Source organism: Panthera pardus, unplaced genomic scaffold (genome assembly GCF_024362965.1).
Source record: "Panthera pardus isolate Hobbes unplaced genomic scaffold, ASM2436296v1 HiC_scaffold_12, whole genome shotgun sequence".
In the NCBI taxonomy this organism is placed as follows: Eukaryota; Metazoa; Chordata; class Mammalia; order Carnivora; family Felidae; genus Panthera; species Panthera pardus.
Window position 1 is genome coordinate 17,461,367 of NW_026526677.1, and position 19,669 is coordinate 17,481,035.

Here is a 19,669-nt window from a genome sequence, read left to right on the forward strand (position 1 = left end):
GAGGGGGCCCAGGCAGACACACCCACTGCGGTCCAGACAGGAAATGGCACTTTAATAGTTGTGGCCAGGGTGACAGGACCAAGACGGGGCTACAGCTGGGGCAGCCAAGAGGCCCTGGCTGGCCCGGGCCGGTCCAGAAGCCTCCTCTTCCCGCTGGGACGGGGCCCCGCTGCAGCTCTCTCCTTCCCTGGTGAGGTCCCACACGTGCCAGGGGCCAGCATGACAGCCACCCAGAGGCCACACAAGTGACGGAGCTGGGAACAGGGACTGCACCCCCACCTGCTGCCGTTTCCTTACTGTGAAGTCCTCGGGAGGTGGTTGGGCTCAGCCTGAGCTCAGGGCCTTCGGTTGGGGCTGGGAGTTGGGGATGGGACGGGGCGGGCACCAGCAGGTGGCACGTGGGCTTTGTCGAGGCAGGAGTCACGGCCAGAGAGCCAGAGGCCCCGGCAAAGGAAGTGACGCCAAGGACGGGACAGAGCCCTCTGCTCCTACCGTGGGCATCCTTCTTGGCTAGAGGCCTGACACCCCTCCAGCCCCGCCCCTCCCCAACCCCCGGGCAGCCTGCTCCGTCCTCCATAGATGAATCTAGTCCCATATATTACAATAAACTGCGTTCGTCTCTCCCCATAAACCCCGCCCTCCCCCACCCTCTGCCAAAGGCCCCCACTTCCCCACCCTCTGGTGGTGATGGGCCCCCCTCCTCGAGCAGTGCCGAGCCCCGTCAGCAGCCAGCTGGCCCGGTGCTGGCCCGAGGGCCCGGGGATGTAGAGGGCGGGGCAGCGCCGCTACTCCAGGTAGATGTCTTCCGTGGGGCAGGTGTACTCCACGAACTGCTTGTAGAACTGCTGGAACGCTCTCCTGGGAAGCAGGCAGACACACAGGTGACGGGACGAACAGGATCTCCACCCAAGGTTTTCGGGCCGGAGCCTCGGGGTCCCCGGGTAGGGATCCAGTTCCCCCCGGCAGAGCTGCTCTGCTCTGTCGTCTACACACGGAGCTTCCCGGGTGCCGCTTCAATTCAAGGAAGGGTCCAACCGCCAAGAAGTGTGGGAGCCACTCCTCGACACCACCCAGCCCTGACTCCAGGCCACGAGGTGTGCAGGGCAGTGGGGACTGGGGTGGGCCAAGCATGAGGGGCGCGCTCTGGGGCCGGGTGCTTGGCAGGATCCATACACGCGGACGTACCCCACGGATTCCGCCAGGGCTTTGGTGGACTCCTCGGACACAAAGACGTGGCAGGCAAACCGGTGGTCAGCAGGGTGCTTGGTGATGAACCCAAAGTACCTGTGGGAGGACAGGACGTGGGCTCAGCCCCCCTCCCCCCACATACTCGCAGGCCCAAGTCCTACCATGATAGCTCCAGGCCACCCCTTGACATTTCAATCTCTGTCCCTTCCCACTTACTTGTTGTTCTTTGGATGGTATCCACAGAAAGAGATGTTTTTTAACTGGAAAAAGTGGCTACATTTATTCCCCTACAGAAGGGAGAAGAGAAGCAGGGGTCAGTGGCATGCAGGGGCTACAGAGATCTGGTGGGGGGGCCTGGGGGCTGGGACCGGGGAGGTCACCTTGGCCTCCTGGGAGTCATCAGCCTTGACGCCTATCTTCACGCCCCGCACGCTGATCTCCAGGACGCAGCTGGATGGCGGGTTAAAGTGCACGGTGAGCCGGCGGGTGGTGGCGATCTGTGGGCGAGGGATGAAAATCAGGCGCTGGATGTCCCTCTCCCCAGGAGAGGACGGGGACCGGGCTGGGGATGGGCGCCCATCCGAAGGGAGCGGGGAACAGGCACCTTTTGCATAGCAGCACAGAGCACGTCGTTGCCCTTGTGATAGGGGACCTGGACCGAGCCCAGGAACTTCACCCGGAACTGGTCCACCCAGTCGCTGTTTTTGGTCAGGGCTGGAAAGCAAGCGGGAAGTGAGGAGTGGCAGAGCCAGCAGAGGGTGCCACAGTCTGCGGACGTCCCAGCTCAGCTGGGCCTCGCTCTTCTCCCGTTGTGAAAGGGACCGAATGTCACCTCCGCGAGGGCCCTCCCCGGTGGGTCACATGGGGCCAGGGCGGAGGTGGGGCCTGGTGGCACCGAGTAGGGGAAAGGACGCTACCTGCCATGTGTTCAGGCTCCTTGGTGACCTCGATGGCATAGTAGGCGGGAAAGACGCCCCGGGCGCCTGTGCGCATATTGTAGGCCTCATACCAGTAGTCCTCGGCCTGCAGCTCCACCAGCAACGGGTCATCCACCTCCAGCTCAAGTTCGTCTTCGTGTCGAGGCACAAACCTGTCCCCAGCAAGGGCACGTGAGGAATTCACCACCAGGGCCTCCCCAGCCGGGCCAACAGTCTACTCCCCACCCCGCTCTGGGGTCAGGCGCCGCAAGAGCAGCATTAATTCAATAAACACGTGCAAAGTCTCCTGAGCGCCTGTTAACGGTGCTGGTCCCTGCGGAAGAGCGAGGTCACGCAGACACACACCTGCCATCGAGGAACTTGTGGGCTAAGGGAGGAAGTGCCCAGAGCCATTGGTAAAACAGAGGGAACAGGAAGTGAGCACTTCTCTGTGGAGGAGGCTGGGGGGTGCGCCCTGTGTGCGGTCAGGCACGGTCTCTGCCGGGCACCTTCCTGGGCTCCTGCCCCCCCAGCCAGACTAGGTGCTCCGTCCCCGGGCCTGGCAGCGCAGCACTGCGGAGGGCCATGCCGTGCGAACCCATCGCACCATCACCCTGCTCGGGAGTTCCGACACGGTGGACGCCATCCCCCTGGGGCCGAGCGGAGGGCTGAACGCCAGCTCCAGGGGCTGGGTCTAGGCACACAGTGACGGCAGAGCAGGGAGGGGGTGTCCCCGCTGCCGCCTGGCCAGCCCGACCCCTCTGCTCTTACCTGAATATGGCCCGGTGTGTCTGCTCCTGCTCCTCCCCGTTGATGACACAGGAGAAGAGCCCGAAGGACTCCGCACCTGCAGGTGAGGGGGATGGGCTGGAGGAGAACGGTCCCACCTCTAGCCGAGGTTTAGGGGGCAGGTGGCAAGCTCTTGGTCCTGACGCCTTGAAGCAGATGGGTGAGGCCACCTCCAGGAACACCCTCGATTCGCCTCTCCCCCTCCCAGGCCCCCCACCGCTCCTGCTGCAGACTCACTGGAGGAGCGAGAGCGGCCACTCATGAAGACGTTCAGGAACTTCTTGGAGAAGTGGACGTCGGGCTCGTCGGGGGTGGAGTCCTCGGAGAGGCAGGCAGCGGGCCGCGGCCGGGGGGCCTCCTCATATTCCTCCCCAATGGCTGACTCATAGGGCGAGGAGGCAGAGGCGCAGTTGTCATAGACGGTGGCCGAGTCGCTCTCGTCGCTGTAGTCTCCGAAGCACGGCCGCAGGCTCACCAGCTCCAGCTGCGCGTGCTCGTCCACCACCAGCGTGTACTTGACCGAGTCGTAGGACAGGGCGCTGGTGTCCGAGCTCAGCGAGGCCCGCGGAGGCGGCGGTGGCTCCCCCAGGCTCCCCCGCCACCCTCCGCCCGGGGGCTCGGCCCGCTCTGGAGACGACAAGCAGTCGAAGCCCTCGTCCTCCTCACTGATGGAGGGGTGCGGCCGCCCTGCAGTGGAGGGGTAGGCGGCAGGGTCTGGATCGGAGCTGACCGACATCCGGCTCTCAGCCGGTGGCAGGAAGGCGGAGGTGGGCTCTGCAGGGTCCGGGGGCCTCTGCACAGGCGTCAGGTAGATCTCCTCGGTGGCCTCTAGCCGCACGTCCGCCTGGTAGTGGATGCGGTCTCGATGCGAGTGGCCGCGGCTGCTCGGTGGGGCAGCGGGGGGGCCACCGGGAGGTGCCATCTGTGTGGCGGCGCTGCGGCGGCAAGGGCTGTCGGTGGAGGTGCCTCGATCCTTGGTGGTGGCGGGGCTGCTGGGGGGCGGCAGCTCATCGCTCAGGCAGATGTGTTCATGTGGCGGCGTCTGCTCCCCTGGAGGGCAGGCGGGTCAGTGTCGGCGGTAAAAGCGGGGAGCTTCGCCCCTGACTCCCAGGCCACCTGCCCCCTCCACTCAGCATGCGGGACACGGAAACCAAGGTGAAGGCTCCCCGGCAGGAGGCCACGGTGGACTCTGGGGCCGGTCCTCTCACTGCCACCCCAGCTGACTTCAGATGGGCCCGCTCAGGGCTACGGGACAGGCAGTTCACCTCAACTCAGCAAGACGGAAACTGCCGGGCTGGCTCTCTAGAGGGGGAAGTGAGACAGGGTAGGTGGCGGTCCAGGTACGGGAAAGGGTCCTGACTTACCTGTCTTCAGGGGTGAGGATGATCGAGACACCCGATCCTGCCAACTGTGCTTCTTGCCCAGAGAATTATTATTCAGTGTGTCCTGTGCAGAAAACAAAAGGCCCTTGTGACAGAAGCAGTCAACAGTGCCCGGCACAGGGAGGCCCCGGCCCTGCCCCCATCAGGCCATCCCTAGGCCATTTGCTGCGCACGCACCCCCAACCCTCCTCGAGCAGGCAGGAGGGGTGGCCAAGTCCCAGCCCTCCCAGCCAGACCTACTGGCTCTAGACGGCTCTCCCTCCTGGCTCAGGGAAGCTGGCCCTCGGGGGAGATGCTCTTATCAGCCTCAACAAAGGTAGTGATGGCCAATATGTGTGGTGGTGAGTGGGGGAGGAGTGGAGGAGAAGCAGGAGCCATCTGGGGACAGAGCCAGACCCCCAGTCCCAGACACTGAGGCTATACATATAGATGCTCACTTCCAGCCAAGTCCTGGAGCTCAGCAAGCTATAGCTTAGGGAAGGGACAGGGACATTCTAGTAGAAGCTGGAAAAAGGATGAGGAAGGGTCTCCCAGCAGCTGGCCTGGGGAACTGGGATGAATCATGCAAATGATGAATCAGTAACATGGTTCCCAGACCCCTCCAGGAGCACATGACTGAGTTATGACAGATGTAGCTGTCAGTGGCCTGCCTTCCTGGATCTCCAGGGCTGCCCATCCCACATCATTGGTGCCCTGGAACCCCTCTCCACAATGCCTGCCAACGAGGCTCCCCACAAACTATTTAGGCCTTCTCCCCTGGGAACACTCTCATAGGCCCTCACATTCATGAGTCTGGCTGCCAAAATCCACCCCAGAGGATTCTGGGAAAGGGACCAATCCTTTCCCTGCAGCCCCTGCACCCTCCACCAACAGCCCCACCTCCCTGGGCCCCTCCTCTACACCTCTCCAGCCGGGGCCTGGAAGACAAAGGGCCACAGCCGGCTCTCCCCCACCCTATTCAACCCTCCTTGGCATCCAGCCACCCAGCCCAGGGGCCCCAGGCCCCCAACTCAGCCAAGCAGCTCCACCTCCCATGTCTCTTCCCTGCCTTCTGGGAATTCCCAGCTGCCCACATCTCAAACTGGCGGCTGCTTCTGAGCTCCCCATCCCCACCTCTTCACAATTCCCCATGACCTTTCCCGGAAACGACCACTTTAGCTGCTCTCTTCTCCAGGCCCTGCTTCTGCCCTTCACCAGGAGCCCCACACCCTAAAAGGGAAACCCTGCTCCAGCCTGAGGTCCAAAGCTCCAAATCCCTGCGACCCCTCAAAGCCCTGTTCTGCTCTCCTAGGCCCCCACTGCTCTCCTTACCCAGATCCTTCCACTGTCCCCCTCGGCTCCTTCACTCCTTCAACCCTCTACGAGGCTCCAAACCCTGTCGGCCCCACCTGGCTCCTCTCCTTTAGGGCAGATCCCACCTGCCCACCGAGACCACCTCCCCTGGGGCCTCCCACTTGGGAAGTCTCACCAGGCCGACTTCTCCCAGTGCCGGCCAGCAGGTCCCTCTCCCGCAGCCTCTCTTCGCGCCTCCAGCCTGCCGGCCTGCCCACCTTCCTCCTCCGCGAGTTGCTCTGCGCCCCCTACGCCTCGCGCGCCCAGTCCCCGGGGCACCACCCCTTCAGCCCCGCCCCACGCTGCTCGCGCCTCACCTGAGACCGCGGCACCTGCGGGAAGAGGTTGAGCGTGGTGGGCCGCTTGGGCCGATATGTGTCCCCACTGCCCTGGCCCTGGCCCTGGCCGCGGGGCGCCGGCTCTTGGCGGGGCTCGGCCTCAGGCGGCCCCGCTCCCGGCCGCCGCGCCGCGCGCTCCTCCTCCTCGTCGTCGTCCTCGGCTCCGGGAGTGTCCCCCGCCGCGTCGATCAGGTCCATCTGCAGCATCTCGGCCTGCAACCGGCTCCCCGCGCTGCCGCCGCCCCCAGACAGCAGCCCGGCGCGCGGGGGCTGCGCCGCACGGACGGAGGGGCGTCAGGGGGCGGGGCCGCGTCGGGGCGGGGCCGAGGCCGCCGCGCACCGCCCCACCGCCCGGGCGAGTCCATTCCGCGGCCGCAAAGGGGGAGGGAAGGGGACAGGGGCAGGTGGCCGGCGAGAGGGGGCCGCGCCCTCCCGCCCCTCGCCCCTCGCCCCTCGCGAGGACTCGCGAGGCCGACTCCTCCCCAAGCTAGTCGGCGCCTTTGGCGGTCTATGCCGCCCCCCTCCCCGCGCTGCCCCCTTTCCTGACTCTCTGCACCCTCCCGTTCCCTTGGCAACGGCCGGTGACCTCACCGGGGTTGTAAGCCGAGCCCAGAGTGAGGTCACCGCTGTTGCCATGGGGACGCAGGGTCGCCAAGGAGTTCGGGCCCCACAAGGGATGGAGGAGGGGGAGGTTAGTATTTGAAGGGGGCAGTGAAGAAAACTGGGAAACCAGTCCCAGCCAGGCGAAGGATGGAGGAAAGGCCGCAGTGCAAACAGAAGAGGGATGCAAGGGGTGGGGGGTGGGGTGGGGGGTGGGGTGGGGAGGGAGGGGGGAAGGGCAGGTGGGGGCACCGCCACGCGGCACCTCTCTACAGTCCGAGGACCCTCTAACCTGGGTTTTCTCTCAGGCCATCCTAACCTTGATCATTCAGAGCCCCAGTCTAGTTTCAGCTTTGCCACTAACTCCTTGGCACCTTGGACAGATCCCCTGACCCTTCAATTCCCTCTCCAGTTAACTGCCTCCCAGCTTCCCAGAGAGGTGAGGGCTTACTGGCAAGAGTGTGTGAAAGCCCCCTAGAACTTGTCTAAGTCCCCACAGGGTACACCTCTAGCTAGTACTGCCTCAGGGCCCTGGCTGGTGGCAGGGACCACCCTCTCCCGAACTCTGCTGGTGCATGTTGGGTGAAAGGGTGGTGTCGGATTCCGGAACAGGTGTATGACCTTAGGGAAGCTATGTCAAGGCCCTGGGACCATTCCTCATCCTTGCTGGCCTGGCCGTGGGGGTACTGGAGGGTTATCCTCATCCCTTGGTTTCCCTTTGCCTGGCAGAGCTTACAGGATCTCTGTAACAGGCAACAGGAGTTCAACCCAGAGACAGGCACCCCACCCAGCTCACACCGCAGCTCTCCTTTGCTAACCATTCTCCTCTAATACCATCTCCACTTTAGCCACCCATCCTCCTGGGTGCTGACAGAAGCTCTGGACTCTGCAACCTAGTCCCATGCTTTGCCTCCTATTTCCTGGCCAATGGTTCCTTTCTTCCTGTTCTGAAAAGACCTAGGGGGATCCCTATCTGACCCAAATTACCCGCATGCTGAGGACCCCCTGGCAGGATTCAGAACTTAGGGAATGGAGAGAGCCATCTGTCCTATGATAAAGCCAGGAGGCCAAAAGCAGCAGCAATGCTCGGGTAACCCTCCAGAGGATCCTTTAGAACTGCAGTCCAGGGAGGGTCTGTGGGGCTATGTGGTGTGATTTGGTGCAATGGCAGCCGAGGGAGTGCCTTGGCTCTTTTTTCCTGTCCCAAAGCACTGCAGACTCTAACAGACTCCACCCTGCTCTGCCTCAGGCCCTCTGCCAAGGCTGCTCCGGAAACGGTTTAGGGTAGTGCTGATCCTTCCCTTAACTCTAGCCCTAACTGCTACTGCCCTACATCTGAAGACCTCCTGTTCTCTCCCTTCTTGCGGGCAGTGGAAGGAGCTGCCTCTTGCCTTAGCCCCTGGCCCAAAAAAAAAAAAAAAAAAAAAAAAAAATTCTGATCGAGCACCCAAGATGTGCCACGCATCGTACTGGATGTGTTTCTTGGATGTCATTTCATTTAATGGGATGCCATACAGACCCTGAAAGTCCTTTTGTAGATGTGGGGATGCCTTCACTCCTGTCCCTACCCATCCTACCATCCCACTCAGGGACTCCTGAAAGCCCACTCTTACCCGCAAGGACAGGGTGTCTTTGCACTGCAGGCTGATGCCACACTCCTCGGTGATCTCTGAGAGGTCTTCATCCTCAAACTCCTCCAAGCTGATGTCGTGGGTGAGCCTGGTGAGGACAGGAAGCCAAAGTTACCAACCCAGGAGGACTACTTAGTTCACTGATGTCTCCCTAGTACCTCTTCCAAGGGGCAGTCCCTCGAAGGCAAATCACAGCCCCCAGAGGATGGAACTTATCCACATGAGCCAAGACAAGGGGTAACAGGCAGAGAGAGGGGAGGCTCCAGGCTACTCTAGGTTATTCCATTTGGTTGCCAACCAGGAGGCAGTGCCTAGAAGGCCCAGCTGGTCAGAGCCTCAGTTCTGCCAGAGAAATGCCTCCCAGGGTCAAGGCAGGTGCCAAGGCCAATTCACCCATGGAGAAGGCAGAGGTGAGAAGCGACAAGGGATGCCTGGAGTAGGAGGGCTCCCCGTGCAATCCCTGCAGCGACAAAACCTGAGGTGCTGGCAGAGGCCCCTCCCCAGCCTCAGAGGAGTGCTCCATGCCCCCAGCCCAGGAAGACCGATGCCTCGTGAGCCCCGGGAGCAGGTGAAGGGAGATCTGGTGTCAATGTGGCTAGTTTCAGCCTGTTCCAGGAGAAACTACAACCCCATTCTGTGTTCTTCATCTCATCTCTTCAACCACAAAATCGCCTTGCCCAGCACACAGATCCTGAACAGAAGGCTGCAGAGGGTCAAGGAAGGCCTGGGGCTGGGGCTGGAGGTGTCGTGAGCTCAGGAGACAGACCACAGCACAACTCTTAACTGGCTGTACTAGAACCCTCTACCCCCAGGCCAGCCCCCACCCCACTGTAGTGACTGTCCGCTTGTCCCCTACACTGGCTCACCCCTAGCCCTGGGCACTCTACATGGCTTGGTGTGGGTGGGACATGTGAGAGAATTCTGTTGTGGAAGTTGGGGAGAATTCTGAGCCTTTTCCTAAGTAAGGGAGATTGAGGCACAGAGCAAGGGAGACCCAGGAGTCCAAGGTCAACCAGGAGAGGTGGTGGCCCAGCCCCCAGCCCCAGCCCCAGGCCCACATCCCCTGCCTCTTGCCTCTGTCAGACCAAACAGAAACCCAGAGCTCCACGGAGCTGCCCCCTAAATGTCCCCCCGCCCCCACCAACCCCTCTACCCCCTACCAGCGCTCCCACTGGTCCTCCAACCAGCTGTCATTGTCTGGGCTCGAATCCATCTTCGGCACCAGCTTCATGGAGAGCCCTGCCCGGCTGGGGGGCTGCAGGGCCCCAGGGCCACCCTCTCATGCCCAGAAGGGTTGGGGGGCTAGGGCTCAGGGCAGGGCTGGGGCCTCGGGCCTCCACTGCCGGGGCCTGCCTTTCTGCGTCCTGCCCGCAGCAGAAGCCTGGGGAGCTCATTAAAAATAGATGGGCCAGGAGAAGAGGCAGTGGCTGCCGACCCAGGCCCCAGCCCCAGCGCTTCCCAGCCCAGCCCTCAGCTGCGGGCGGCTTCCTTCCCGGCCTGGCCCGGCAGTTGCAGTTGCGCTGAAGCCGCTGCGTTGCCGCCTCCCCCTCGGGATCGGATCAGGTTACTGCAATCGATGCCACCTGCCCTTCCAATGCCCCTGTCGGGGGCTGGGGTGGCCCCCCTCCCTGGACCAGGCTTGTAAGCAGATGGCAGAAATCTGGGATGTCTCCCCCCAAAAGCCAACCCTGATCTGCTTTAAAGGGCCAGCGCCACACTCAGGGCATCTGGTGGTGCGATGGGGTGGGGGTGGGGGGGTGCTTCTGAAATTCTCCATGAATGGATGCCCCCACCCACACAGCAAGGCGCTCAGCCCTCACACCTCATCAGAGAGGCTTCCGTGGGGCCAGGCAGCATCCAGACAGTGCTGCCCGAGGTGGGTCCGGGCCGCCTCTATTGACAACCTGGATGCAGGAGAGAACTCTGTCACCTCCCGGGGGTTTCATCTTTCAGCACTCAGGAAGCGCCTATGGGTACAGGAGGTTCCACGGCCAGGGCTAAAGGCAGACCCTGTATGGACCCCTCCCAGGGGGGCTGGAAGGTAATGAGCTTTCTGCCACTGCGGAGTGCCATAAACAGAGGCTGGTAGGCGCTGAGGGGACGGCAGAGAGGGGTTCTGACCAGGACAAGGGAGCTGGACAGACAAGGTGCTCTTTAAGGCTTCTTCTGACCTGGAGCCTGAGGGTGGTAGGCTCTCAGGGCTGGGGGATGGTGTGGTGTGGAGGTGGGGGTAGGCTGCGGACGATGGTCTGGCCCAGAAGCCACGGCAGCCCCGTTGTCTGACCAGTGCGGCGCGACACCTCGGGCCTCGGGACGAGAACCCAGCGGCCGGCGCTAAGTAAGTGGTCAAGACACATCGGCTGCCTGGAAAGTCACAGAGAAGACCCACTCCTGCGACTCAGCCAGCATCAGAGAGCTGCAGGGCGCCTGGGCATCTGACCCAGAGGTGCCCTCAGGCGCCCTGCTCTGCCAGTAATCCTTACACACATCCGCATCTCCTCCTCGCTGCCGGGTCCCAGCCCAGCTCCTGCCTCTGCAGCTCCAGACCTCCCCACTGGCCTGCTTGCCTCAGTGTCCCCATGCCGGGAGCGCTCCACCCCACCGACCATCAGGGGAAGCTGCCAGAAACACCACCCTTCTGCCCCTTACTCAAAGCCCCCTAAGGTTCCCTGCTAGTGGCAGGCCCCTTGGCTTGGCATTCAAGGTCTCCAGTTCCGCATGTGACTGCCTGTACCTCCCGCACTTGCCTCCCCAGGGGTCTAGTCCAGTGCTCGGATGGAGCACCTGGCAGGCAGGCTTCTCAACCTGTGCTTGCTGGGAGAAGGCTCGGTTAAGCCCACTCCTCTGGGAAGCCCTCCCGGTCCCCCGTCATCCCTCACCTGTGCCTGGTGTCACCACCTGCGTGGATGCAAGGCAGTGTGGCGGGACAGACAGGACCAGGCCTCCCTCAGACAGCCCGCCAGGCTGCTCCAGAGGTGGATGGAGCTCACATCGCCCACCCCTGTGCCGAGCAGGTGATGGCACACGGGTCCCCACCCTCCCCGCTCCATCTGGACTGTATGCTCCTGGAGGGTAGAGCTCGTGAGGTCACCTGGCACACACGAGGCCCTCAGGACACGCCTGCCACGTGTTTGTCGAGGGACATCCTTAGCGTCCACCTGCTTCTCTCAGGCCAGAGTGTTCAGGGCAGGCCCGCAGCTCATCTCTGCACCCCCCGGCGTCCCACTGTATCCCACTTCCGGGGACGGCGGGTCTGGGGGCTGGCAGGCCCAGCCGTGAGGCCAGCTGTGGGACACGGGGGGAAAGAGCACCGGGCCGGGCTCGAAAGTCTGCACTGGTGTCCTGCTGTGGTGGGGTGGGTGAAGGGAGCTGCTTATCTGACCTCTTCCTCCTCACGGGGCAGGATGGCAGAATGGTCACCATAGCAGGCTTGGAGACAGGAGGCGCGAGACCAGGTCCTGACTCCGTCACTGATGAGGCTCGGGGCCGCCAACCCTCTTCGTGCCCTGCATCTCCCCGAATCCTCACTGCAACCTTGGGAGAGGGTTTTATTTTGCCCCTTTTCCAGATGAGGAACCCTGAGGCGCACACGGAGGGCGCCGAAAATCTAGTTTCCCCACATGTAAAATGAGCACCACCCCCCCCCCCCCGCCCCCGCCCCGACCTCAAAGGTGCTGCTGAGGTTGAACACAGTGGAGCGTGTGGATTGCAGAGCGCTGTGAGGAGGTCACGACCAAGGAACGGTGGACAGACAGGTCAAGCAGGCCCCTTGGTGAGTCACCCCCGGCCCCTGCCCTTAGCTCCCGCTCCTCCGGGCACCCATGTCCCGGGTCTCCAGAGGAGGCCCTTTGTGGAGGGAAAGCTTAACGGACCCTTGGGCCCTCCAGGTTCAAGGAAGGCAATTGTCGGGAGGAAGGGAGATGGAAGGAAAAGCTGGCGGGGAGGAGGGAAGAGGAGAAGGGAGTAGGCCCCCAGATCCGGCGGCCTTGGCGGCTTCCCTCCAGAGGCAGCTGCTCTTGACCAGTCAGGCCTGCTTTGCCCATTCGGGTGAGATGGTTCCTGAGGTCTCATCCACAGTAACATTTGGTGACCCCGTGTCATGGGTTTGCTCTCCGGAGACCTCCCTGACCTTTGGAGTCTATAGATTTGAGGCCCCCCTCTTCCTGTAGTGCGCTCCCCCAAACGAACAAGCATGTCTTTGTGCTCTGGTGTTTATTACGTGGCCTTCTCCCTTCTACGTGCCGTCTTGTCTCCTGCTCTCCTCATCCCGCTGATGGCAGCCTAGTCCTCTCCCGTTTGCCGTCGCAGCCGGGCAGCAGGCTGAGTTAGGAGTGTGCGCAAAGTAAGGGTTAAGTGGCAAAGTGCTGAGGCTTTAGCTGAGCAAGGCCAAACCCGAGCCAGGGCCAGGCATGTGGCTGTCCGGAGGCCATTCCTGTCTTCCCCTTCCTGGCTCTCTGGAAGTGAGGGAGGGATGCCAGCGGAGTGACCTTGCGTCCTGGCCATGGTGCCCCACGGGCCCCTCTCACAACAGAGAGAATCTGTGGTTCAAGCGCCCAGCCTGTCTCTCTGCCGCCCTGTGCGTGCTGGGCAACTAGCCGGTTCCCAGTAGTTCTCAGTTAGGCTGGTTTCCCATTTCCCTCTGGCTCCCCTACAGGCCATTCTCCACTGGGCAACCCAAACAAGCACATGACATGCAAATCTGGTCTAGAAACCCCTCCCCAGCTCAGAATCCCTTAATAGCTTCCCCTGGCACTTAGGGAAAGGGGCCAAAATTCCCTGTGGCCTGAGGCTCCTTAGGGCCTCCCCGAACTCTAGGGTATCATTGCCTCCCCTACCCGGGTCCCTCGAGGAAGCCTTCCCTGACCTCCCTGACTAGGCCAAACAGCCCTGCTCCTGGCTTTCTCAGGCTCACTTACTGGTGGTTCTGGATCACTGGGATTAGACCTTTGGTTTCTGCGATCAGTGGGGTGGGGTGGGGGGCTCTACGGGGCGGCGGGGGAGGGCTCCCCTTAGGGGCTGTTGGTCCACAAGGGCAGGACCGTGTCTGTCTTGATCAATGACGTGGTGCCTGATAGGTACCTAATAAACGTTGGCTGAATGAACCACTGGCCTTTCTGGGTTTTCTCCTTAAAATTCTCTAAGTCAGGTGCCCTTTCAACTCAACTTCCTGTGGCCCACCGACGTCAGGATCTGGGGCAGAATGTTCAGGCCCCCAGGGAGGTGCTGGCTGAAACGCTGGGGTGGGGGGAGCCAGCCCAGCACCCTCAGAACTCCCACCCCATGCCACCGCCAGCTCTGGGGGGGGGACACTGGGGCCAGCTAGCTTTGTTTCTCTCGTCTCTAATTCCCTCCCTGACCGTGTCCACACTGTGGACACCGGTGAAAAACGGAGTCCAGCCCAGGAAACAAGTCCTATGGGACAGTCCCCAAGTATGGGGTTAGAATGTGTCCGATCTGTTTGAAGCTCTCGGTGCTGATACGTAGCCGGGACTCCGGGATCTGGTGATTTGACTTTTGAAAAGCCGCCCTGAGAAAACAACCCCTCATGCGGAAAAGGATGCGTGTACACAAGGATGCGTATTTCTCCTAACAGCAAACGAAAACAATTAATAGCTCAGCACCAGCGGGCTGGTTAAACCGTGGCCACCCAGGGCATGGAATAGTATGCGGTCTTTTTGTCGGATATTACGGAGTCTGTGTGTGAATGCAGAAAATGGCAACTACTCTAATGAGCAAACGGAACATAATGACCTCATGGCTTCACATGAGGAATCACACGCAGGAAGAAACACTAACACGGACGCAGCCATGAGACATGGTGGCATCTGGGGAGATCTTTTCTCCTCCACTCCCCTGGATAAATTTTCTGTACTAGGTCAGACCAGCCTAGCGCCAGGCTCTTGCTCCTGATTCTGGGGCTGCTGGCCTTGCCATGGAGCGGTTTCCTGAGGGCAGGGGGGTCATCGTGTTCAACTGGCACCAACTCCCTACCCCTGTTCTAATCCATGCACAGAGCCCAAGACCTCGTACACCGTAGGTACTAAATAAACGTCTACTGAAGGAAGTGCCACGGCACCGGCAGCTCTGGGCGCCAGAACGCGGCAGGGCCTACAGTTAATGTTGGTAGAGACTTTTTTGAATGAATACAAGGGTAGGGCCACGGGACAGAGGTGACATCCTGGAATGGGTAAGAACCCCTAAGTGCGGATGGCGGCAGTGACCCCACTTTGTGGGATCCATGGAGGGCTCAAGCCAAGAACTCAGAGACCAACTTTAAGGCTCTGCCATCAAAGAAGTGGGGGTGAAACCCTGTCGTGGCCATTGTCTGCCCCCCACATTGGGGGTTCACTAGGAGCCAGGGTTGGGGGGGGGGCTGCCCAGGCCTTAGGGCTGGGGGAGGGTGGCTCCAGCAGCAGCAGCTGTTCCGTTTTCCCTCCTCCCACGGAAACGTCTGCCGGAACAGGCCAGGCTCCGGGGCCCTGGGCCATCTCCCTGCTCTCTGCTGCCCCTCGGGTAGTGATGTTCTCTCTGAGGCTTCAGTGGCCTTCTCTCGAGACTCCCAGGGTCTCTGGCCCCAGCCCAATCCTCTCTAGTGATGCCAGGCCTAAAAACAACTGCCTGTCTGAATGCTCCAGCTGGGTCCCCAGTGGTCACCAACCTCAAGCTCCGTAGGCCTCCTACTAATTTCGCCTCCCTGCCCACCAAGCCTCTCATCTCCCACAGGGCACCCCATCTCCAGGGGGCCCAGCATCATCCTGGGTTCCTGCCTCCCCCACCCCTTATGCCAGATACCTCACCAAGTGAGCTAACCCGCCCCCGAAATATTCCTCATGTCCTCTCCAGCCCCTCCTTGTCACACACAGGATGGCCAGTCTCCCAGTGGTCTCCCTGCCTCCCTGTCCGCTCTCTACCCAGCAGCCTGAGTGACCGTCCCAAGACAGCGACCCAACGCCGTGGTTCCTGCTAAACCTTTGCCGCTTCGCACTGACCCGCTGGCCCCGGCAGCCCTGGGCCTCTGACCTCAGCCACCATCACACCAGCCAGCCCGTCTGGTAAGACCTTGTCTGTCTCCCCTCTACACGGTCACCTGCGTGATGGCCAGGCCCGTGTCTGTGCCTCTGGAGCGTCTCCCCAGGGAGCCCGCCAAAGCGCAAATGTTTGTTGAGTGAGAGATAAACGAGGAGGCCTCTGCACCTCTCAGGTGGCCGTATCTGTCATCCCCAAGGCGGCGTGGTGAGGTAAAAACCACGGCATCCAGACAGTCATGAGGCCTGGGTCCTGTCACTCACCTGCTCTTCTCAGGGCAGCCACTCACACTCTCTGGTCTCCTCCTCAGTAAAAGGGAAGGGGGTTTGGATGAGCTGAGTTTTGAGGCCCCTCACCCACAGCTCTGCTCCCACATACCCAGGGTGAGCCGCTCGCTGTACTTTTCATAAGCACCCTTTGTCCCTCCCACATGGACTGCCCCTCTGTCCCTCTCCTCTATCCCACCTACCCAGCTCCGTGTAGCCACTGGGCATTTTTCTAAAGTCTCTTTTCTAGAGTTTCCCCTAGAATGAACATGAGCCACTTTAATTTTAAATTCTCTTTTCTAATGTTGTAAGTTACAGAAGTAACCTAGGCTGCTTGTAGAAATGAGAAGTCCAATAATAACCCAAGTATGTGACATCAGTGACAATTCCTCCTCTGATACCACATCCAGAGGTAACTACTAGTAACTGCTTGGAGCATTTCTATAATCAGAAGGAAAAAAAAAAAACCACCAAACAGAACACTTATTTAAACCAACTACCAACAAACAAATGCTCTCCACCTCTCCATGTCCACACCATGCTTTCTCCCTGCACATGCTCTCTCCCTCAGGGCTCTCTCTTTTCAGGGTGGCTCTGAAATCAGACGTCCTGAACTCAAACCCCATATCTGCCATTTACCTAGTCTCTTTATGCCTCAGTTTCTTCATCTGCAACGTGGGGATAATACTCTCGCTCTGCTTCTATGGCTCTGGCGAGCATGAAACGCTCTTGCGCAGAAACCAGGTAGAACAGGGCTGGGCAAAGGGAGGGCCTCCCGGGGGGCTCAGCACGTCCCACCGTGATTCTCTGACAACATGTTCTTCTCTGAGCTCCAGGAGGACAGCACACAACTTACCCTTAATAATCAACCAAGAAGGCATTACTGAGCACCTACTCTATGCTGGGCAGCGGGCAAACCAAAGTTCAGATGTTGACTCCTTATGCCTTCTGGAAGCTGACAGTGGTGCTGGGGGCACACGTCTAGTAACAATACCAGCCCTGCATGAAAGCAGCTCCCCGCAGCCCCTGAAACAGTCAACGCGTGTTGTCCCATTCAGGTCGGCCTGAGTGATCCACCTCAGGACCACCCTGAGCAGGAGCCAACACTGGCATCGGGGAGAAGAAGAAACAGAGGCGCTGGGAATGAAGTGCCCAGTCTTGGGGCACGCAGCTAAAAAGGCTGGGCCACACTGCAAACCCAGACCGGCTGGATCCATGACCCCACCAAAGAGCCATGAGAGAGCGGTGACCATCCAGGGTTAACCCGAGCTGGGTGAAGGGCTATGCAAGGCAGAACAAGGGAAAGGTCAGCAGGGGCTTCTGGAGCAGGCAGGGCAGACCATGTGGGGCCGGAGACACTGCCTTTATTATTCCCACGTGCTGGCCTTGTCCCCACAGCCAGGCCACAGTGTCCTGGAGGGCCAGCCCACGCCTCAGCCTTGGCACACTGCCGTTCTCGCCCACCTGGCCGGGACTGGACACTCGCCGGCTGGCATCCACCTCGTCAGTTCCTCTCACTAAAGCATCCATGCTAACCTGTCTGCCGGGGGCAGGGTGGGGTGGAGGGCACTGTCACCCCGGGATCTGGAAGCAGGTAGAGGGAGGCAAAACTGTTCTCTGGGCCAAAGACAGGGCCTGGAGGCAACGTGGACTGAACACACACAGAAGGCCCCAGGCTCTGACTTCCTCAGGGTCCTCAGGCAAGTCACTGCCTCCCTGAACCTCAATCTTGTTATCTATAAAATGGGCAGACCAATACCCATGCCCGTGAGGGTAAATGAGCCTGCTCTAGGAATGCTTTGAACAGTAAGGAGCCATACGGAGGACGGACAGCATGGAGGGTGGACACTTGTTGAATACCGACTTCATGCACACTAAGGAATCAATATTAATTAGCTCGCCTAATAGATGGGATTGTCAGGTCAGCCAGCTAGAAAGTGGTGGGGCTCAGATTTGAACCCAGGTTCCTCTAAGCTGTTCCACTGTGGAGGGGCCTCCTGGTACGAAGGCAGTATTTGCCCCCTGGCTGGGCGTGTTATACCAGGTGGAATTGGTCTGGGACCTCAGCCGTTACCCAGAGGCACTACCCACGGAAGCCCCCGCCCTGGAGCCCTCACGCTTGGCCTCCTCCATCTGGTCCCCTCCCTCTGGTCTTCCCGGTTTCTGAGCTGAGGGCCTCCGGGGAGGTTTCTAGTGCTGATGATGCCATTAGAGAGCCCCAGGGGTCTCCACACACCTGAGGGCCAGGGAGCCAGCAACCCCTTGGTCAGAGAGAGGCTGGCGCCAGAGCCCAGCTGGGGCCTGGCTGGGGTGGGGTGGGGGGCAGGAGAAGGGAAGGCGCCAGCTCATTAGATAGAGAAACAATGGGGTATATGTAGGCCTCCTCCTAGGCTCTGGAGCAGTTACACCCTCTGCTTCCCCCTCGCCAAATGGGCCCAGGATTATGGTGGAAGGACATCCACCCTTTGCCCATAACACCCGCTGTCCACTTATCTAGAATCCATCTCCCAATTGCCTAACACCAGATAGTGGGCAGAGAGAGGGGTGAAGGGGGACTCAGATCACAGACCTGGGTACTTGCTCCAGCAGGGACACCTTCCACCCAGTGTCCTTGGCTGCTCCAGGTATGCTCAACCCAGACCTCCCCCAACTACAGCTGGGCGTAGTGTCTCTAAGCCTTCTGCACGTGCACACACCTGGCCAGGTCAGTGCTTGCCTAATTCTATAGAGGGTCCTGGCCACGCCAGGCCTGGGAGTTAGGCCCCTCTGACCGGGCAGGGCTGGGGGAAGGGCCCACGGCTTCCTCCTTCCAGCACCAAGGTTGCCAGTTGCCCCAAGAAACTGAGACCCACGGGGCGCCCCAGCCTGCTCCCATCTCTATTCGGAAGCTTTCCGACTGGGCATAGGCAAAGCCCTAGCCTGCCTGCCTCCTCTGGGATCTCAGTCCAGACCCCAGGCCCTGCCGCAGTACCAAAGTGGGGGAGAAGGCGGCCTGAGCGCCCCCTCCTCCAATTCCAGTTCTGAATCTCCTAGCCTAGGGCATGGAATGGCGGAGGGAGCTGCACCACGGCTATGCAGCAGCTATCAGCCTGCACTTGAGGCTGAGGGGTTTTCTGCGGACCCTGTCCAGGGAGGGAACCCCATCATCACGCCGCCCTCCCGTTCCAGGGGTCAGGGTGTCTGTGCTGGGGGATGGGGGTGGGGGGTGGGGGAAGCCCGGGCTCCTCAGCCCCGGCTGAAGGGCGGGGCGCGGCGGCCGGGGACTCTCACCTGAAATTGGGCGGCGACGCGATGTGTAGCCCCAGGAACGGGGAGGCGGCAGGCGGGGACGCGGCCCCCCCGCCCAGGCCGCCGCTCTCTCGCTCCGCCATTCTCCGGCACAGCCCTGGCCATCCGGGCGGAGCGCGGCGCAGAGGCGGCGGCGGCGGCGGCGGCGGCGAAGGCGGCGGCGGCGGATGGGAAGGAGGCGGGGGCGCGGCGAGAGGCCGCCGCCGCCGCGGGGCTCCAGCTGGGGCGGGTGCGGCGGACGCACCTGCGCAGGGCAGGGCGCGGCTCTGGACCGCGCGCCGCTCTCGGGACTGGCGCGAGCGCCGCCGCGCGCCCCCGGGCCCTGGCTAGGGTCTCGTGCGCCCCGCCCCCGCCCCGCCCTCGGCCCCGCCCCTCCGGCGCTCTCCGAGGTGCTGAAATCGCGGCCCCCGTGGTCCCTGGGCTCGGCTCAGCCGGGCTGAGTCCCACACTGACTCTTGTGCCCTCTTCCCCCTCGCTCAAAATCTTCGTGCCCGTGGGGGCTCTGCCCCTCGGGTGGCTCTAGCGCTTGGGTATCAGGGAACTAATGGCGGGACCCTGGTCCCCAGGGCCCTAGTTGGTCCCCAGCAGCAGACAAAGAAGGCGGACAGGAAAAGAGGGCCGTGGAGGAAGGCAGAGAACGGTGAGATGCTGTCGGGTGTGGGCTCCTAGAGCAAGGCAGGTTTGGAGTCAGATGGCGTGAAATCACAGCCTGGCTTCCTAAGTGAATAGGTGGTGTGGCCTTCCATCAGTGCTTTTACAGTCCTAAGTTTGGTTTTCTCATCTGTGAAATGGGGACAATAATGGCCCCTCTCATGGTTGTTGTGAGGATGAAAAGTAGTACAAATATGTCGTCACCAGAGGCAGGGAACACCCCACCTCCTCACTAGGATCCGGGTCTTACCCAACCCTGTC

General features: G+C 61.3%; 1 protein-coding gene across 2 annotated transcripts; it reads right to left on the reverse strand.

Moving 5' to 3' along the window:
* Window positions 1–35: 35 nt before the first annotated feature.
* MAPK8IP1 (mitogen-activated protein kinase 8 interacting protein 1) lies at window positions 36–19,047 on the reverse strand. Of its 2 annotated transcripts, none has more exons than XM_019412300.2 (12): window positions 18,740–19,047; window positions 8,160–8,265; window positions 5,926–6,216; window positions 4,259–4,340; window positions 3,132–3,944; window positions 2,877–2,952; window positions 2,106–2,278; window positions 1,793–1,902; window positions 1,569–1,685; window positions 1,405–1,475; window positions 1,186–1,284; window positions 36–858 (listed from the first exon to the last, which is right to left on the reverse strand). In XM_019412300.2, exons 1-12 carry the CDS (start codon window positions 18,838–18,840, stop codon window positions 786–788), a joined length of 2,112 nt encoding a protein of 703 aa, XP_019267845.1. In that variant the 5' UTR covers window positions 18,841–19,047; the 3' UTR covers window positions 36–785. The 2 variants fall into 2 exon arrangements, with proteins under 2 accessions (XP_019267845.1, XP_019267847.1); XM_019412302.2 differs by lacking the exon at window positions 18,740–19,047 and adding an exon at window positions 9,338–9,769.
* Window positions 19,048–19,669: the final 622 nt, after the last annotated feature.